Source organism: Mustela nivalis, assembly GCF_964662115.1.
Source record: "Mustela nivalis genome assembly, chromosome: 2".
NCBI lineage: Eukaryota > Metazoa > Chordata > Mammalia > Carnivora > Mustelidae > Mustela > Mustela nivalis.
The window spans coordinates 72,892,490-72,912,765 of record NC_139021.1 but is presented as its reverse complement, the minus strand read 5'-3'; the positions used below and the strand labels follow the sequence as shown (position 1 = coordinate 72,912,765).

The following is a 20,276-nucleotide window of genomic DNA, read 5'->3' as shown; positions in this document are numbered from 1 at the left end:
TTGAATATGTATTTGAAAAATACATATTTTTATATATATTTTTAAAAATCTTAGATTTTTGTGATATATCCTTTGTCAACCCTTTTCTCCCCCAAGAGAACCACAGCATAACATCATGATCAATCAAGGTTTACTACAGCTATGAGCTTTGAAATGGTTTTGCCATGCATTAGTTTTTTATACCCAAGTATAGCATGTCACAGAAGTTCAGATATAGGAAACTCTTTCATGAATCTCCTTTGTGAGAAGGCAGTGCTTGTCTTTTTAATGTTGTGTAACTTGGTCCCTAGTGAAGAGCTGTGGTCTAATACTCCCAGTATAGTGCATAATCAGGTTGTTGTTATTTCTAAGGATCTCATAAAGGACTCCCTACCTTGCTCCCCTTTCAAATGAAAGGAACCTGTACGTTCTTAGGGCAATTGTCAAGCTATGAATACTTTGATTAATTTTTATCTACAGATCCAAGAACTGAAGAGTCTCTTGGGATCTTCAGAGGATTTGTGCCAATGAGAATTTGACAAAAGGTCAGCAAGTTCTACACATTTTTCAAGAAAGGGTATGTGGTGCCTTAATTATTTCTGAACAACAGATATTTTTCATGTTTTATTTCTCAATTTTAAATTTGCTTTTACTTAAAATATTGAACTTAATATTATACTTTCATAGATTCTGATATCATATATTTTTCAAGGCTTGATATTAAATTAACAAGTTAACCAGTTCTCTTTCTCTAGGAAATTATATTAATGTAATATAAATGTATACCCAGTGATTTGGACACCAGTATCAGTCTGTCTCTGTATTTAGGTTTGAGACAAACAGGATTTCCATTTAGATCCATTCTCCACAGCTTCATCAACTTGTTCAGTAAAAATTCCAGATCCTATAATTAGAGAAGGAAAAGCAAGACACAAGTATTTCATAATCATCAATATTTCTTTCATACCAGTTAACTGTTTTTAAAGGTAATCACTGCTCTTCTAGCTAATTACTGTTTTTCTAGGTACTTAGAAGGTGTACCATAAATCTTTTTTGAATAAAATGGTCTATACTACTAATTGATCTTGTATACACCTAGGGGAATATCTTATCTTTAGAATAAGGTGGTGAGAATTACAGAGCTAATGAAAATTCTGAAGAATAGCAACAGGCAAACACCTATGATTCTTCCATTTATTCTTCCCAAGTCAAGAGCAAAATTATAGGATATAAAGGAAAATTTTAGGAAATACAAAGTATAGATTAATTCATACATGTTCTTAATTGCAAAGCTGAAAGTAATTGGCAATGCATTGCTTGGTATTTTTATTCTTGGTATCATTTCTTCACCTTCAAAGCTTAATATCTACTTAATCTATTTGTACCTTCTATCTCATTCTTTGCTTGATCCATGTTTCTTGTTACTTAGATATTTCATTTTTCCATTTTTGGAAAACGTTTTTTGATAAGACTGCATTTATTCTTTAGATTTCAGAAAATAATTTTTTTGTGTTTAGTTTTGGCTTTGGGGGGGGGTGGGAGAGAGAATCTTGAGCAGTCTCCATACCTAGTGCAGATCTCAGTGCCGGACTTGATCTCACAACCCTGAGTTCATGACCTGAGCCTAAAGTCAAGAGTTGGACACTTAACCGATTGAGCCACCTAGGTGTAGGCACCCCAGAAAATATTAATTAATTAATTAATTAATTTATTTATTTTACTATGAGTGCTGACAACAGTTCCCTTCCACATACTAAAAATCCCCACAAGGAGCACCTAGCTGGCTCAGTTAGTGGAGCATATGACTCTTGATCTCAGGAGAGTGAGTTCAAGCCCCATGTTGGATGTAGAAGTTACATGGGGGAAAAAAAATCTCCACTGAACTCTTCCATATCATGGAAGTAACAAATTTGGAACATCCAGGAATATGCCTCTATCTGCATGAAGGAATGGTATTTTAGGGGAATAATTATAAGGACAGCTGGGTGGGTATCTAGTACCCACTGCAGAGCACCTGGTAGTTCTCTTCATCTTTTTGAGACCAATATCTTCTTACATAAAATGGTAAAAATATTTCCGGTTCTACCTACTTCATTATTCAACAAAATACATATTGAATCATGGGCTAAGTTCTGTACTAGACTCTGAGGTATCCAAAAAAGTAATTTGTGAAAAAAAATAGGGGTTTTAAAAAAAATAGACAAACCGAATCTTCCTGGCCCCGCTGTTTACTGTATGACCTTAGGCAAGTCTATGTTCTCACTTATAAAGTGTGAAAGTTAGGATTAGTTCTCACATATAAATAAAGTGCCTGGAACAAAGCAGGTAACTAATAAATATGTTAATTTTCTTTTTGTCTGTCCTACCACCCCTTAGCTAATAACTTTCTCTTAATTTTGATCCAGAGTGTAAAAACTGTTGTTAAGAAGAATAAGCTTCTGACTCACTGACTAGTAGTTGATTTCTTATAAGAAAGCTGTCTTCAAAAGTTGTAACTTCATCTTTCAGTCTTGGGCTCTGGATTATTTCCTCTCCACAGCATTTGTTCAACAGCATTTGATACAGCCATGATTATTTTATGTGAGAGTTTCACATAAGTATTTCTCTTAGTCTAAGACCTCTAAGGAAGGAATTGTGCATTGAATTTTTGTAGTGTTGAATATGATGCCATCACCCAAAAGTTGAGTAATAATAATAATAAGAAAACTTAAAATGTATATAGATAAAAAGAATCCTGTAGAGTTTTGTTAATTATTCCTCAGTTGATAAATGACCCGCGACATACTCCCTCCAGTGTGTGTTTATTTAAGACTAAACTAATCCTGTGCTGAAATATGATTACCCTTTGGATACGCTCTGGTAGTTCATTGCCTTCCTGTCTTTAATAAAATGCTTTTGCTTTCCTGCCCTTCAATGTTACTAAAGGGAGCAGACAGTTTTCTGGACAGTCTCTGTTTGATAAATGATCATGTCAGGCTATCACTTAGAGGAGTGCTGCAAAATACCGAGGAACTGATTCTATTTCCCATGCAGGGCTGGTGCCCAACCTCCTATGTAGGCGCCTGCAGTAACTGGCAGTGCTTGCTCTACAGTTAATGATGGCCATTGATGAACCTGTATTTGACCAGCATGCTCCAGTCTTTATTGGAAATGTCTGGTCCAACTGTCCTAACTAAATCTAAAGACAGCCATTTGTCATCCCCCTGACTGCTTGTCATCATCTGCCTGGGAAAATCTATAATTTTTGGCTTGTTTCTGACTAAACTGTGGAGTGAATAAATTTATCTTTGGGTTACTCTGCTTGTCAGGATCAATATTGAACAGAGGTTGAATAAATTAGAAACTGGAAAAACATGACAGGCCATAGTGGTTTGTTCATTTGTGTCTTATAAATCAAATATTTAGTTTAGTTGAGAGGCAGGCACATCAAATTTTTTATTTCCACCATTCATTCTGAAGATGCTTTACTTCATGATAAATGGCCATCAGAAAACCAATGAAGTAAATCACTAATATATCTGACTGAGATGAACTTTTCAGATCATTTTATTGATTTAGCAAACTTTGCAGACATAAACACTGCAGGTAAAGATTTTTTTAATATAACTTCTTTCAAATTTTTATACATTTTTGCAACCATGATGTTTACTTAATATGTCATCAAGGTATATAATATTGGCCTTAGTGAAGTTCATGGCTCATCAACTACTTATAGAAATGGAAGTTTTATTGTAAATGGTCAGTGAAGTTTTAATATTTTAATAGATTGATGAATACTTATTTAAAGGAGTTATAGGAAAGAATGCAAAGGAGTGTTGACTAAAAGTAAGTGTCATTTAAACTAGAATCCTCTGAATTTAAACTATGGAGTATTGTTTGGCCTAAAACCTCTCTTTATTCTCCTCAGTGGTTGACTTTGCTGTGTACTGGGGAGAACTAGGTCATTGCCCACAGAGTATTCTCAGTTTTCGGTCTTTGGTCTCACACTTCTTCCATTACTCTTTCCTATTTTTGTCAACAAAGGAAGAGTCCCATTTTTTTTTTCTTTCCAAATTAATCAGTCCTCTTGATGTTTTCCCTTCTCTAGGCCTTTTCTTCTTGGGGTATTCTTTCTTTTGCATTTATATTTCTAATCTTGCTCTCCTTTCATCCTGTCTCTTAAACTTACTATCACTACACTTCTTGAAAGAGTAGTACAACAGTGTTTATCAAACTTTTATGTGCTTAAGAATCACCTAGGGATCTCATTTATTAAATGCAGGTCCTGATATGTTTGGTCTGGAACAGAAGCTGAGATTCTGCATTTTTGGTGCTGATGCTGCTGGTCTTAGGACAAAATTTGGAGTTACAAGGGTCTAGGCCACTGACTGTGCTTCCTCAATCACTGGGCACCCCTGCAGCCTGGTCCTCCTGAACAGGCACTGCTATCCTTATTACTGAGCCATACGTTACCATCTCAGACTTTCTCAGTTTCTTTGGAGCCTCTTTTCTTACTGACTGCTCTCTAATGGTATTTTTGCAGGCTCCCTGGATCCTGAATTAATCTCTGACTCTACAAGTAACAAACTTCTGACCACAGAAATCCCCGGTATATAAACAAGCTGTTCTATAAAAGTTGCTTTTGAGACTGGAGAAATCATTTCATAAAAACGAGCTATACCCAGCGGACTGTTACCTGAAATGACCCATGGAAACAACCTATGTAATTGAGAAAAAGCCCAAAGAATAGCTGTGCAGCGACAATGTTATAAAGCCTCTCCAAGGACATTGTCCCTGTGGCAGATGTTCAGGGATCAATTCACTTGCCTTCCTTTTCTAGAATATACATTTATTTATTTCAAACTTGTTTTTCTTCCCTGGACCACAGCAGACTGTAAAATCATGGCTAGAAAAACAATTGTCTAATACACCATGATCTCCATTTATGTGTATACCCTTTACAGAAAAAGAATAGCCACATTGATGAAAATAGTAAAACATCTGTTACACTAAGGAAGGAAGGGTCATCTGTACATGACAGGAAGAACCATATTTTATGGGAAACTACATTGGGCATTTCACCAAATATTCTTCCTCCCATATCTAGATAGTATCATTCATGATGACCATTTAAGTGATCACATAACCAACATCTTAAAGACACCCATATTCTTCTGTCCATGGGCTCTGGCTTTATATATCCAATTGTCTATTTAATATTTTGTCCAGAAGACTACAAAGGCACCTCAAACTCTATATGACCAAAACTCATCATCTTCTCCCTCTCCACTAAACCTGATTTTTGAGTTCTCTATTTTCTATTGTGCAAGGCAGAAGCCAGAGAATCATTCTTGACCTCTTCTTCTTTGATGTTCTGTATATGTTCTGTATAACTCACCACCAAGTTCTGTACACTTGATTTCCAAACAGCTCTCCAGAGCGTTTACTTACTTCATCTCTACCCCAGCTCTGTTCAAGTTTCTACCATCTCTCACTTCTTAACTAGTCTGGCCTCTTCCAAGCTATTCTCCACACTGTAGCGATGCTGGTCTTTTCAAAATGCTACTCTTTGGGGGCACCTGGGTGGCTCAGTAGGTTAAGTCTCTGCCTTTGATCTCAGAATCCTAGGATCAAGACCCACATTGAACTCTCTGCTCACCAGGGAGCCTGCTTCCCCCTTCTCTCAGCTTGACTCTCTGCTTACTTGTGATCTCTCTGTGTCAAATAATAAAATCTTAAAAGAAAATGCTACTTTATTACTACTTTACCCCCTGCTCAAACACCTTCAGTGATTCAGCATTGTTCTTAAAAACAAAACTCTCAGGGGTGCCTGGGTGGCTCAGTGGTTAAGCCACTGCCTTCGGCTCAGGTCATGATCTCAGGGTCCTGGGATCGAGTCCCGCATCGGGCTCTCTGCTCGGCAGGGAGCCTGCTTCCTCCTCTCTCTCTCTGCCTGCCTCTCTACCTACTTGTGATTTCTCTCTGTCAAATAAATAAATAAAATCTTAAAAAAAAAAAAAACTCTCTATCATGACCTATGTGGCCCATCTACCCATCAGCCTCTATATGTAGTGTGCTCCACCTTCACTCTCTCTCTCTGTTCTCATCTTGGCCAAACTCTCATCTGCTCTGGGGCCTTTGTACATGCTATTCTTTACCTGGTAAACCCTTCTATTCTCTCAGAACCCAGTTTAGCAATCCCTTCCGAGGGAAGCTTTCACTGAGCTCTGTAACTAAGGCAAATCCCCCTGTTTGGAAGTTCTCAGAGTCACATACTTTTTCTTTGTAGTATTTGCCAGAGGTGCAGTTTTACATTTATTTTTAGGTGATTATGTGCTTATTGTTTTTCTTTCTCTAAAGGTTGAGAGCTCTTTGAGGCCAGGGACTATATCTGCCTTTTGTTCACTATTGTCTCTCCCATAGCAAGCACTGCCAGATGGTAGGTGTTTTGAATGAATGGATAAGAAGACATGAATGAATGCATGCATGAATCAATGGATCTGACATTAGAAGGACAGGACAGAAACTATAAAGGAGAACTTACATAAAACCCCTTTGAAAAATTTGCTGATGAGAGAGGCCACAGACGTAGAAAGAGGAAAAGTCTGGATTTATCCTCTGTTATTCTGTTTCCTCCTCTACTCCTCTGCCACCCTTCCCCCTCCTCCCTCCACCTCCCTTGCCCCAGATCTTTTCCCTGGACCATTTTTGAACTAAGGAATAGGAGAAATGAAGGCAGGGTTAGAGGATCTTGGAAGGAGGAGTTTTGGCAGCTGTGGGTCTGTAGAAGGGAGAAGAAAGGGAAAATCCCCAATAGGAGGAAGCTTCTTCCAGGTCTGTATCCTGTGCCTCCCCCTCTACCGTAGCCACTCCCCTGTGGCCCTAGTACCCACAGTAGGCTAGGGCATGGGCATCATTTGAGAATAACTATTTTTGCCAGTGACCAAATTTTTTTTCTTTTTCCTTTTCTTATTCCTTCCACAGAGCTCAAAGACTTTAAGTTGCCCTGCCAGAATTTTTGTTGTGGTTATATCTTTTCCTTTTGATTTTTCTTAACTATCTTTCTCATTGCTCAAACCTGAATCTTAATTGGAAGAGTTGAAGTTATTTAACTATCCTTAGGGATAGTTATTTTTCTTTTTTTCACATTTCATGTATTTTTTTGTTAGCTGTATACAAGGAACCTATGGATGTCCATATAAAAGCAGTTGCTCTAAGTGCTAAAAGCCTTGGGTAATTGTAGGGATTTTGTTAGGAGTCTCTAATGATGTCTACTTCTTTTTCCCCATGGCACAAAGCTGTCTGTTGTTGAAGACTTTGAGGAAGGATGTCAACGACCTTAGGTGTGGCACATTGAGCTTTCTTTCCCATGGCGCAGGGTTTGATGTCAGCAGCTTTAGGGCAGCTTCAGTCAGTGAGTATAAAGAATGGAAAAATAAAAGCAAAAAAAAAAAAAAAAAGGAGATACTGACCCCAATAATACATTCCAAGAAACAAGTTAATATTCTGTAGCTAAACTTCAACATGTCCTTTTACTAAGTCATTAGAAGTTGATTTGAAATGGACCACAAAGAGTATGTTTTATTTTTTAATTGTTATTATCATTTTTAATTTAAATTTAAGTTAGTTAACAATAGTGTAGTACTGGTTTCAGGAGTTTAGTAATGTATCATTTAGATGTAACACCCAGTGCTCATCCTAGCAAGTGCCCTCCTAATGCCCATCACCCATTTAGCCCATTCAGCCACCCACCTCTCCTCCAGCAACCCTCAGTTTGTTCTCTAGACTTAAAAGTCTCTTATGGTTTGCCTCCCTCTCTGTTTTAAATCTTATTTTATTTTTCCTTCCCTTCCTCTGTGTTCATCTGTTTTGTTTCTTAAATTCCAACATGAGTAAAATCATACATTTGTCTTTCTCTGACTGACTAGTTTTACTTAGTGTAATACACTCAAGTTCCATCCATGTTGTTGCAAATAGAAATTGCATTCTTTTTCATCTCTGATTAATATCCCATTGTGTACATAAACCACATCTTCTTTATCCATTCATCTCTTGATGGACCTTTGGTCTCCTTCCATAATTTGGCTGTTGTTGATCGTCATCTACCAATGTTGGGTAGTTCTGTTTTTAACATTTTGAAAGAGGAACCTCCATACTCTTTTCCAGAGGGGCTATACCATGTTGCATTTCCACCAAAACCACAAGAGCACATTTTAAATGAACCCTGGTCAAGTCTATATTCACTCTTCCAAGAAGATATGCAGGGCATTTTAAATTGCTTGTCGTTTTTGCTGGAAGTAAAAGAACTTAAAATTTATCCTTACTTCCTGGATATCGTCTCTTTATGGGAGGAAAAAGCAACTTTTGGCATAGTCCAACCTCTGGAACTTGCTGAATGGTTTATATTAGTTCTTCAGATGGTTGAATATTTTTTATTTTTTGATTATTCATTCATTCTGTAATCACACAGTAGGTGCCTGTTATGGGCCAGGCACTCGCTGGGCTGAACTCTAGGGAATTCTGAAATAACAAAAATTCCTCGCTCTTAAATGCTCTCAGTCTAATGAGAGATATGGTGATATATGATAACAGAATTCTGTTAACCAGGTATTCCTTACCAGTCATTCACTCATTTTTAAATTGGATTTTTTAAAATCAAAGCAATGCAATCAACACTGTTAAAAAGTAAGACCATGGGGTGTCTGGGTGGCTCAGTGGGTTAAGCCTCTGCCTCTGGCTCAGGTCATGATCTCAGGGTCCTGGGATCGAGACCCACATAGGGCTCTCTGCTGCTCAGCAGGGAGCCTGTTCCCCCCACCTCTCTGCCTGCGGCTCTGCCTACTTGTGATCACTCTCTCTCTCTCTCTCTCTCTGTCAAATAAATAAATAAAATCTTTAAATAAAAAAAAAGACCGTAAGGTTTATAACAAAACTTAAAGAGAAACTGAGGACTTATAAAAAACCACTTTCAGTTTCTACAGCTATTCCTACACATACTAACCTCTACATTACTAAATAACAGCTGTTATTTATTGATTTTTAAATCTTAAATAATTATCTACTGAATTCCTACTATGGAACATGATGATATAATTCTTGTAAGTACCACTCCAAACCCTAATAAACTTCCCTTCCCCAATGCTGTCAATAGAGTTAAATTAAAATTGTTGATATGGTTAGTATTTATTGACTATGTAATTAAGCTCACTTAAATGTTATTCAAAGTTAAATCACATAATACACTATGACTGTTTTTTATTTTCCCTGGAGTTAAATATTGGTTGATTATTTGCTTATTTTTGTATGTATTTATCACCAATTCAGCCTGCTACAACCTGGGCTGGTAGACTACTTAAGACTTCACTTCAGATTTCCTTCATATTCATTCTGGGAATTTCTTTTGACTTTCTCCTGCTTCCTAGATCCTATGTCTTCCCTTTGCCTAGTTTTCTATCCTGGTTAGATGAAACTCATTCTTTAAGAGGTGCCTGAGAAAGGGACATAAGTTTTTTTGAGAGCTTGCATGTTCAAAGATATTTTATACCTCATAACTGATTGAAAATTAATGGAGTATATAATTCTAGGTTTAGAATATTTCTATCTCAAAATTTTGGAGGCATTTTTCTACTGTGTTCCAGATAAAAAAGTCTGATGATTCTGATTCCATTTTGATTCTTTATATTATTATCTTTTTTTTCCTCAGTCAAATTCCTTGGGAACTCTTTACTCCTGGTGTCCTAAAAACTTGTAAGGATGGACCTGGTTATGGATCATTTTCCATCCACTGTGCTGGCATTTGGGAGACTTGTTTCAATTTGGCAATTCATGTCCTTTGGTTTTGGAAATTTTTCCAATATTAGTTTAAGATTAACCTTATGGAGCTGTAATTTACATAAAACAATATGTATCCATTAAAATACTAACTCCTATACATTCATATAACAGTCACTATAACCAAGACAAAATATTTTCATTATTCTGTAAGATTCACTCCTGGCCCATTCCAGTCAACCTTTTCTATTCCTGTTCAGCAACTATTGATACAATTAGTACTGTGTACATTTGTTTTTACTTTTCAAGAGTTTCATATAAGTGAAGTCATACAGTATGTACTCTTTTTTGTCTACCTTATTTCACTCTGTATAATGTTTTCTAATTTGTCCATGCTGTTGTATCCATCAATAGCAATTCATTCATTCTTATTATTGGGTGATGTTCTATGGTACAAAATATAGCTTTTCTTATCTATTTCCCATCTGAGGGCAACTTGGTTGTTTCTAAAATTACAAATAAAATTATAAAGAATTGCATACAGATATTTGTGTGAACATAGGTTTCTATTTCGCTCAGATAAACACCTAAAAATGGGTTTGCTGAGTCATATTTATTTACATTAATAAAAAGTATATATTTAACTTTATAAGAAACTGTCAAACTATTTTCCAAAGAGGTGTGCCTTTTAGATTTTCCTTAGCAATTAATGAGAAACCCAGTGGCTCCAGATCCAATCAAAAATTGGTATTAATGGGGTCAGAGGAGATAGTCCAAGATGGTGGAGGAATAGGAGACCTTAGTTTCATCTGATCCCAGGAATTCAGCTGAATAGCTATAAATCATCCAGCACACCTGTGAATGCAACTAGAGATCTAAGAAAAAGAATAGCTGCAACTTTGCAAATAGAAAAACAACCATTTTCTGCAATAATGACAAGACAGAGAACTCACCCCAAAAAAAAGAGAACAAGGGATGCCTGGGTGGCTCAGTTGGTTAAGCAGCTGCCTTTGGCTCAGGTCATGATCCCAGCATCCTGGGATCGAGTCCCACATCGGGCTCTTTGCTCGGCAGGGAGCCTGCTTCTCCCTCTGCCTCTGCCTGCCATTCTGTCTGCCTGTGCTTGCTCTCTCTCCCTCTTTCTCTCTGATAAATAAATAAAATCTTAAAAAAAAAAAAAAGAGAGAGAGAGAACAAGAGGCAGGACTGACTGCCAGGGACCTAATTAGTATGGATAGGAACAAGATGTTAGAAGAACTAAAATCTAATCAAGTCAAAATAAAAAAGGCTATTAAAGAGATGCAATAAAACTGGGGGCTCTAAACACTAGGATAAATGAGGTAGAAGAGAGAATTAGTGATATAGAAGACAAAAGGATGGAGAATAAAGACACTGAGAAAAAGAGAGATAAAGAACTATTGGATCACAAGGGGAGAATTTCAAGATAAGTGATACCATAAAGTGAAACAATTTTAGAATAATAGAGATCCCAGAAAAAGAGGGAAGGGGGAAGGGAGAGGTGCAGAAGGTATATTGGAGAAAATCATAGCAGAGAACTTCCCTAATCTGGGGAAGGAAGCAAGCATTAAAGTCCAGAACACACAGAAAACCCCCTCAAAATCAATAAAAATAGGTCAACACCTCGACATATGATAGTGAAACTTGCAAATCTCAGCGACAAAGAGGAAATCCTGAAAGCAGCTCGGGACAAGAGGTTCATAACCTATAAGGATAGAAACATTAGTCTTATTTAGTCAGGTACTAAATGAGAAAAATATGCAGCCAAGAATATTTTATCCAACAAGGATGTCATTCAAAAACAGAAGAAGCTTCCAGGACAAACAGAAACTAAAAGAATTTGTGATCACTAAAACGGTCCTTCAAGAAATGTTAAGCGGGATCCTTTAAGTGAAGAGAGAGCCCAAAAGTAACATAGACCAGAAAGGAACAGAGACAATATACAGAAACAGTGACTTGACATGTAATACGATGTAACTAAATTCACATCTTTGAGTAGTTACTCTGAATGTTAATGGGTTAATTGGGTTAAATGCCCTATTCAAAAGACATAGGATATGAGATTGAATAAGAAAGCAAGACCCATCGATATGTTGTATGCAAGAGACTCATTTTAGACACAAAGACACCTTCAGATTAAAATTAAGAAGGTGGGAAACCATTTATTATGCTAATGGACATCAAAAGAAAGCATTGGTGGCCAATCCCTTTTATCAGACTAATTAGGTTTTAAACCAAAAGATGAGGAAGGACACTATATCATAATTAAAACATCTATCCAACAAGGAGATCTAACAATTGTAAATAGCTATGCCCCTAACATGGGAGCCGCCAGTTATATAAGCCAATTAGTAACAAAACTAAAGAAATACATTGATAACAATACAATAGTAGTAGGGGATTGTAACACCTCCCTCACTGCACTGAACAGATCATCTAAGCAGAATGGAAAGGAAACAAGGGCCCTGAATGACACATTGGATCAGATGGACTTCACAGATATATTCAGATATATTCCATTCTAAAGCAGAAGAATACACATTCTTCTCAAGTCCACTTGGAACATTCTCTAGACTATATCACATATTAGGTCTCTAATCAAATCTCAACCAGTGCCAAAAGATTGAGATCATTCCCTGCATATTGTTAGACCACAGTGCTTTGAAACTGGAACTCAATCACAAGAGGAATTTGGAAAGAACTCAAATACATGGAGGCTAAAGAGCATCATACTAAAGAATGAATGGATCAACCAGGAAATTGAAGAAGAATTTATTTATTTATTTATTTATTTTAAAGAATTTTATTTATTTATTTGACAGATCACAAGTAGGTAGAGAGGCAGGCAGAGAGAGAGGAGGAAGCAGGCTCCCCGCTGAGCAAAGAGCCCGATGCGGGGCTCGATCCCAGGACCCTGAGATCATGACCCGAGCTGAAGGCAGCGGCTAAACCCACTGAGCCACCCAGGCGCCCCTTGAAGAAGAATTTAAAGAGTTCGTGGAAACAAATGAAAATGAAAACACGACTGTTCAAAACCTTTGGAATGCAGAAAGGCAGTCCAAAGATGGAATAATATAACAATACAAGCCTTTCTCAAGAAACGTAAGATCTCAAATACACAATCTAACCTTACACTTAAAGGAGCTAGAGAAAGAACAGCAAATAAGGCCTAAACCCAGCAGGAGGAGAAAATTAATAAAGATCAGAGCAGATATCAATGAAATGGAAACTAAAACAATAGTAAAACAGATCAAGGAAACTAAGAGCTGGTTCTTTGAAAGAATTAATAAGATTGATAAACCCCTAACCAGACTTATCAAAAAGAAAAGAGAAAGGACCCAAATAAATAAAATCATGAATGAAAGAGGACAGATCATGACCAGCACCAAAGAAATACAAACAGTTATAAGAACATATTATGAGCAACTATATGCTAAAAAATGAGGCAATCTGAAAGAAATGGATGCTTTCCTAAGGACCTATAAACTCAAAACCAAATGAAGAAGAAATAGAAAACCTGAACAGACCCATAACCAGCAAGGAAATTAAAGCAGTAATCAAAAATCTCCCAACAAACAAGAGACCAGGGTTTCCCAGGGGGAATTCTACCAAACATTTAAAAAAGAATAAATATCTATTCTTCTGAAACATTTCAAAAAATAGAAATGGAAGGAGAACTTCCAAACTCCATAAAGCCAACATTGCCTTGATCCCAAAACAAAAGACCTCACAAAAAATGAGAATTACAGACCAATATCCCTGATAATCATGGATGCCAAAATTCTTACCAAAATCCTAGTCAAGGGGTACCAGCAACCCATTAAGAGGAGTATTCATCATGACCAAGTGGGATTTAATTCCTGGGCTGCAAGGGTGGTTTAGCCTCCACAAATTAATCAATGTGTATTAATAAAAGAAAGGATGAGAGCCATATGATCTCTCAATAGATGCATAAAAAGCTTTTGACCAAGTACAGTATCCTATTTTGATCAAAACTCTTCAGAGTGTAGGGATAGAGAGTATGTGCCTCAGTATTATAAAAGCCATATGTCAAAAGACCACAGCAAATGTCATTCTCAATGAGGAAAAATTGAGAGCTTTTCCGCTAAGGTCAGGAACATGGCAGGGATGTCCGCTGCCACCACTGTTGTTCAACATAGTACTAGAAGTCCTAGCCTCAGCAATCAGACAACAAAAAGAAATAAGTCCATCTAAATTGGCAAAGTCAAATTTCCACTCTTTGCAGATGACATATTCTCCATGAAAACCCCAAAAGACTCCACTCCAAAATGTTAGAACTCATACAGGAATGTATGTAGGAATGCCACATGGCAGGATATAAAATCAATGCTCAGAAATCAGTTGTATTTCTATACACTAACAATGAGACAGGAGAGAGAGAAATTAATGAGTCAATCCCATTAACAATTGTACTAAAACTCATAAGATACCTAGGAAAAAAACTAATTAAAGAGGAAAAGTATTTGTACTTGAAAAACTACAGAACATTCATGAAAGAAATGGGAGACTAACACAAAGAAATGGAAAGATGTTCAATGCTCATGGATTGGAAGAACAAATATCTTTAAAATGTCCATGCTACTTAGAACAGTCTATACTTTCAATGCAATCCCTATCAAAATACCATCAACTTTTTTTTTCCACAGAGCTGGGACAAAGAATCCTAAAATTTGTATGGAACCAGAAAAGACCCCAGATAGCCAGAGAAATGTTGAGAAAGAAAACCAAAGCTGGTGGCATCACAGTCCTGGACTTCAAGCTCTGTTACAAAGCTGTAATCATCAAGATGGTATAGTACTGGCAGAATAACAGACACGTAGATCAATGGAATAGAATAGAGAGCCCAGAAATAGACCCTGAACTCTATGCTCAACTAATTTTGGACAAAGCAGGAAAGAATATCTAATGGAAAATGTGCCTTCAACAAATGGTGTTGAGAAAATTGGACAGCCATATGTAGAAGAATGAAGCTGGACAATTTTATTACATCATACCAAAAAATAGACTCAAAATGGATGAAAGACCTAAATGTAAGATGGAATGAAGAAGAGAACACATGCAGCAGCCCCTGTGATTTTGGCTGCAGCAACTTCTTGCTAGACACATCTCAAAGGCAAGAGAAGCAAAGACAAAAGGTGAACTATTGGGACTTCATCAAAATAAAAAGCTTCTGCACAGCAAAGGAAACAGTCAACATAACCAAAAGACAATGGACAGAATGCAGTGAGATATCAGATAAAGGGCTAGTATCCAAAATCAATAAAGAACTTATCAAACTCAACACCCAAAGAATAAGTAATCCAATAAAGAAATGCGCAGAAGACATTAACTGACATATCTCCAAAGAAGATATACCAATGGCCAAGAGACACATGAAAAAAATGCTCAGCGTCACTTGGCATCAAGGAAATACAAATCCAAACCACATTGAGATACCACTTCATACCAGTCACAATGGCTACAATTAACCACCCAGGAAACGAAGATGTTGGTGAGGATGCAGAGAAAGGGGAACACTCCTACACTGTTAGTGGGAATGGAAGCTGGTGTAGCTACTCAGAAAAAGAGTATGGAGTTTCCTCAAGAAGTTAAAAATAGAGCTACCTTATGACCCAGCAATTGCACTACTAGGTATTTAACTCAAAGATTCAAATGTAGTGATCCAAAGGGATACCTGCATCCCAATGTTTATAGCAGCAATGTTCACAATAGCCAAACTATGGAAAGAGTCCAGATGTCCATCAACAGATGAATAAAGAATATGTGATACATATACACAATGGAATACTACTTAGCCATCAAAAATTGAAATCTTGACATTTGCAATGATGTGGATGGAACTGGAGGGTATTACACTAAACAGAATAAGTCAATCAGAGAAAGACAATTATCATATGATTTCCTCATATGTGGAATTTAAGAAACAAAACAGGATCATAGGGCAAGAGAGAAAAAATAAAAGATGAAATCAGAGAGGGAAATAAACTATAAGAGACTCAATCATTGGAAACAAACTGAGAGTTTCTGGAAGGGGGGGTGAGGGAATGGGGTAACTGGATGGTTGACATTAAGGAGGGCATGTGATGTAATGAGCACTGGGTATTATATAAGACTGATGAATCACCGACCTCTACCTCTGAAACTAATAATACATTATATGTTAATTAATTGAATTTAAAAAATGAAAAAACCCACAAAAATTGGCATTAATGGATAAGGAAGATGTGGTATATATTTATATACAATAGAATATGACTCAATTCAATAAAAAAGAATAAAATCTTGCCATTTGCAACAACAGCTAGAGTGTATTATGCTAAGCAAAGTAAGAGAAAGACAAATACCGTATGCTTTCACTCATGTGGAATTTAAGAAACAAAGTAGACAAACATATGAGAAGGGGGAAAAAAGGAGAGAAGGAAACACTCCCCCCCCCCCTTTTTTTAGTTTCAGAGGTAGAATTTAGTGGTTAATCAATTGCATATAATAGCCAGTACTCATTACATAAAGTGCCCTCCTTAATGCCCATAACCCTGTAAGAGACTCTTAATGATAGAGTACAAACTGAGGGTTGATGAGTTGGGTAGGTGATGGGCTAGAAGAGTGATCTGTATTAAAAAGGACACTTTTGTGATGAACACTGGGTGTTTAAAGTGATAAATCACTGAATCTGCTTCTGAAACCAATATTGCACTGCATGTTAATTAAAATTTAAATAAAAACTAAAAAAAATGAGATTTCAGTGTCTTTAATTTTAGCCATTGTAGTTGAATCACACTTTGGTTGAAATTTACTTTTTCCTGATGAATGATGATCTCAGCATCTTTTCTTGTATTAATTTACCATTAGTATATGTTCCTTTATAAACTTTGTCATAATCTTTAGCCCATTTTAAAATGTATTGCTCATCTTCTTATCATAGAATTTCAAAAGTTCTTTATATATTCTGAATAACAATTGCTCATGACATGTATGATAGCTAATATTTTCTCTCCATCTGTGGTTTACCATTTCATTAATGTCTTTCAAAGAATGGAAGTTTTTTTAAAAAAATAGATTTTGATGAAGTCCAGTTTAAGGTTTTTTATGGGTCTTGCTTTTTGTATTCTTTGTGTTTGAGTTCTTTAAAGAACTTTGTCTAATCTATGTTTTTTTTTTTTTATCTAACGGTTTTATATCTTAGCAGTTAAATTTAGATATGATCTACTTTGAGTGAATTTTGTATACAATATAAAGGGTGAAGGTTCACTTTTCCTATTTTGATATCCAGTGGTTCCAACAGCATTTATTGAAAAGTTAATCCTTCTGATTGAATTATCTTGGAAACTGTGTAAGAAAATCAGTTGAACACATGTGATTTCTTTATAAATCTTGATCTCTGTGTCCATTCTATGTCACTAATGCACTGTCTTGATTATTGTAGCAATAAAGTAGTGAAATCAGGTAGAAAGAGTTCTTCAACATCATTCTTTCTACCAATATTATTTCAATATTTTAGGTCCTTTGCATTATCATATAAATTTTAGAATCAGATTGTCAATTTCTTTTCTTTTTAGCTTTTTTTTTTTTTTAGATTTTTATTTATTATTTATTTGACAGGCAGAGATCACAAGTAGGCAGAGAGAGACAGACAGAGGTGGAAGTAGGCTCCCTGCTGACCAGAGAGCCTGATGCGGGGCTCGATCCCAGGACTCTGGGATCATGACCTGAGCTGAAGGCAGAGGCTTTAACCCACTGAGCCACCCAGGAGCCCCTCAGCTTGTCAATTTCTTTAAAAATTTTTGCAGGGATTATGATTGGGATTATGTTGAATGTATAGATTAATTTAAAAATAATTAGCATCTTAAGAATATAGTCTTCCAATCCATGAAAAATGGTATTTCTCTCCATTTACTTAGTTCTTCATTAATTTATTCCAACAGTATTTTGTAGTTTTTATATTGCACATATTTTAAGTTTATCATTATGTATTTCATGTTTTTTGACATGAATGGTCGATGGCATTTTTAAAACAATCATTTTCCAGTTGTTTAATGCTAGTGTGTGAAAAATGATTTTTGCATGTTGACCTTGTTTCCTGTGGCATTGCTAAGTTTATTCTATAAGATCTAATAGCTTTTGTAGATTTTTTATGATTCCTTATTTGTCAAATCATGTAGTTTGCAGGTAAAGATATTTTTATTTTTTTCCTTCCCAAACTTACTGTTTTTTCATTTTCTTGACTTATTGCATGGCCAGGACTTCTGCTATAAAGTAGAGCAAACATCCTTGCTTTATTCTCAGTCTCAAGGAGGAAAGCATTTATTCTTTCATAGTTAGGTATGATGCTATTTATAGATTTTACATGAATGCCAATTATCATGTTAAGTTCCCTTCAATTTATTCTTTGCTGAGAATTTTTAAAAAGATCTCAAAATGGGTGTTGAATTTTTAAAAATATATTTGTTCCTCTGTTGAGATTATCATATTTCTCCTTTATTTTGTTTGGTGAATTATATTGATTCTTTTTAAGATTTTATTTGTCAGAGAGAGAGAGAGAGCATGAGCAGAGGGAGGGGCAGAGGGAGAGAGAGAAGCAGGCTCCCTGTTGAGCAAGGAGCCTGATGTGCACCTCAGTCTTGGGACCCTAGGATCATGATCTGAGCAGAAGGCAGGCACTTAACTGACTGAGCCATCCAGGCATCCCAAATTATATTGATTTTTGTCAAACCAATATCAAACCAATCTTTCATTCTTGGGATAAATCTCACTTGATCATTATGGATTATCTTTTTATATATTGCTGGGTTTTATTTGTTAATATTTTGGCAAGGACTTGTGTTTCTGTGTTCATGAAAGATATTGTTTTCATTTATTTCATTCATTGTATTTTCTTTTCTTGTAAAGTTGGGAATAGGAGGATAATGTCAGCCTGATAATATGAGTTGAGAAGTATTTCCTGCTTATCTGTTTTCTAAAGGAGTTTGTGGAGGATTGGTATAATTTGGTTTTTAAGTGTATGATAGAGTGTATCAACAAAGCCATCTGAGTTTGGAGTTTTCTTTGTGGAAATGTTTAGAAGTATTTATTTAAAAGATGCAGAGCTAAAAAAAAAAAAAGATGCAGAGCTATATAGAATTTCTGTTTCTTCTAATTTGTGTATTTCAGGGAATTTACATTTTACCTAAGCTGTCAACTTTATTGGCATAAAGTTCATTACACCATTCCTTTATTATCTTTTTAACCATAGCAATGCATTTTTCATTTCTGATATTGGTAGTGTCTTCTCTCTTTGTTTTCTTATCAACTCACCTGGAATTGATTACTTTTTATTTTTAAAGAGTCGGCTTTTGGTTTGATTGATTTTTCTGTAGTGAGTCTATAATTCTATATCGATTTCAGCTGTTACCATTATTATTTCCTTCTTTTGAACTGAATTGGTATTTACTTTTCTTGCTTCTTGAAGTCGTTAAGTTAGATAATTTTCCCTCTTTTGTAACATTCAAAGCTATAAATTTCCCTCTAAGCACTATGCTACTGCATCCCACAGATTTTCAATTTTTTTTCATTTTCACTCAGTTCAAATATTTTCTAATTTTCCTTATGATATTTTTCTTTGTCCCACATTTAAAAATGCGTTTTCAGGGGTGCCTGGGTAGCTCAGTTGGTTGTGTCCAACTCTTGTTTCAGCTCAGATCATGATCTTAGGGTCCTGAGATTGAGCCCCGTGTTGAGCTCTGTGCTCAGTGCAGTGTTTGCTTGTCCCTCTCCCTTTGTTCCTTACCCTGCTTTCTCTCTCTAATAAATAAATAAAATCTTTAAAAAATAAAGGTGCGTTTTAAAATCTTGAAGTACTTGGAGATTTTAAGCTCTTTCCTTTATTCCTAATTTAATTCCATTGTGATTAAATAACGTACTCTCTAAAATTTCAGTTCCTTAAAGTTTTTGAAGCTTGCTTTATGGCTTAGCATAATGGACTATTTTGGTGAATATTACAACTTCTGTTCTTAGGTAGAGTGATCTGAGAGAGTCAATTAGATTAATTCAGCTGACTGTGTTTTACCTATCTTTTATATCCTTACTGATTTACCAGCTACTTAGAGAGAATGTTGAAATCTCTGTTTTAATTATGTATTTATCTGTTTCTCTTCTGCCAAATTTTGCTTTCTGCATTTTAAAGCTCTTTTATTAGCTACACATCTTTTGAGGAGTGTTACGTTTTCTTAATGATTTGGCACTTTTTAATCATAAAATTTCCTGATCTCTCTCTGTAATATTTCTTATCCTGAAATCTGTTCTATCTTATATTAATATAGTCACTTCAGCTAATTTTATTATTTGTGTATATATTTCCCTGTAATTTTACTTTTAACCTGTATATATATTTATCTTTAAAGTGTTTTCTTGCAGAGAGCACATGATTGGATTTTCAAAATCCAGTCTTACCATCTCTACCTTTTAATTGGAATGTTTAGTTATTTATATTTAATATAATTACCAATATTACTGAGTTCAAAGTACCATCTTGC

The 20,276-nt window shown here is 35.8% G+C and overlaps 1 protein-coding gene across 4 annotated transcripts in view; it reads right to left on the bottom strand.

The window, feature by feature from the left end:
• Window positions 1-20,276, bottom strand: part of PPP1R42 (protein phosphatase 1 regulatory subunit 42) — a 60,325-nt gene that overhangs the window by 17,870 nt on the left and 22,179 nt on the right. For 3 of the 4 annotated variants that reach the window (XM_082719160.1, XM_082719158.1, XM_082719157.1), the window contains one exon: window positions 766-883. In XM_082719160.1, the coding sequence (XP_082575286.1) occupies window positions 766-883 (118 nt within the window). Of the gene's footprint in view, window positions 1-765; window positions 884-10,418; window positions 10,585-20,276 lie in introns of those variants that run through there. The other variant, XM_082719159.1, reaches the window with a different exon arrangement.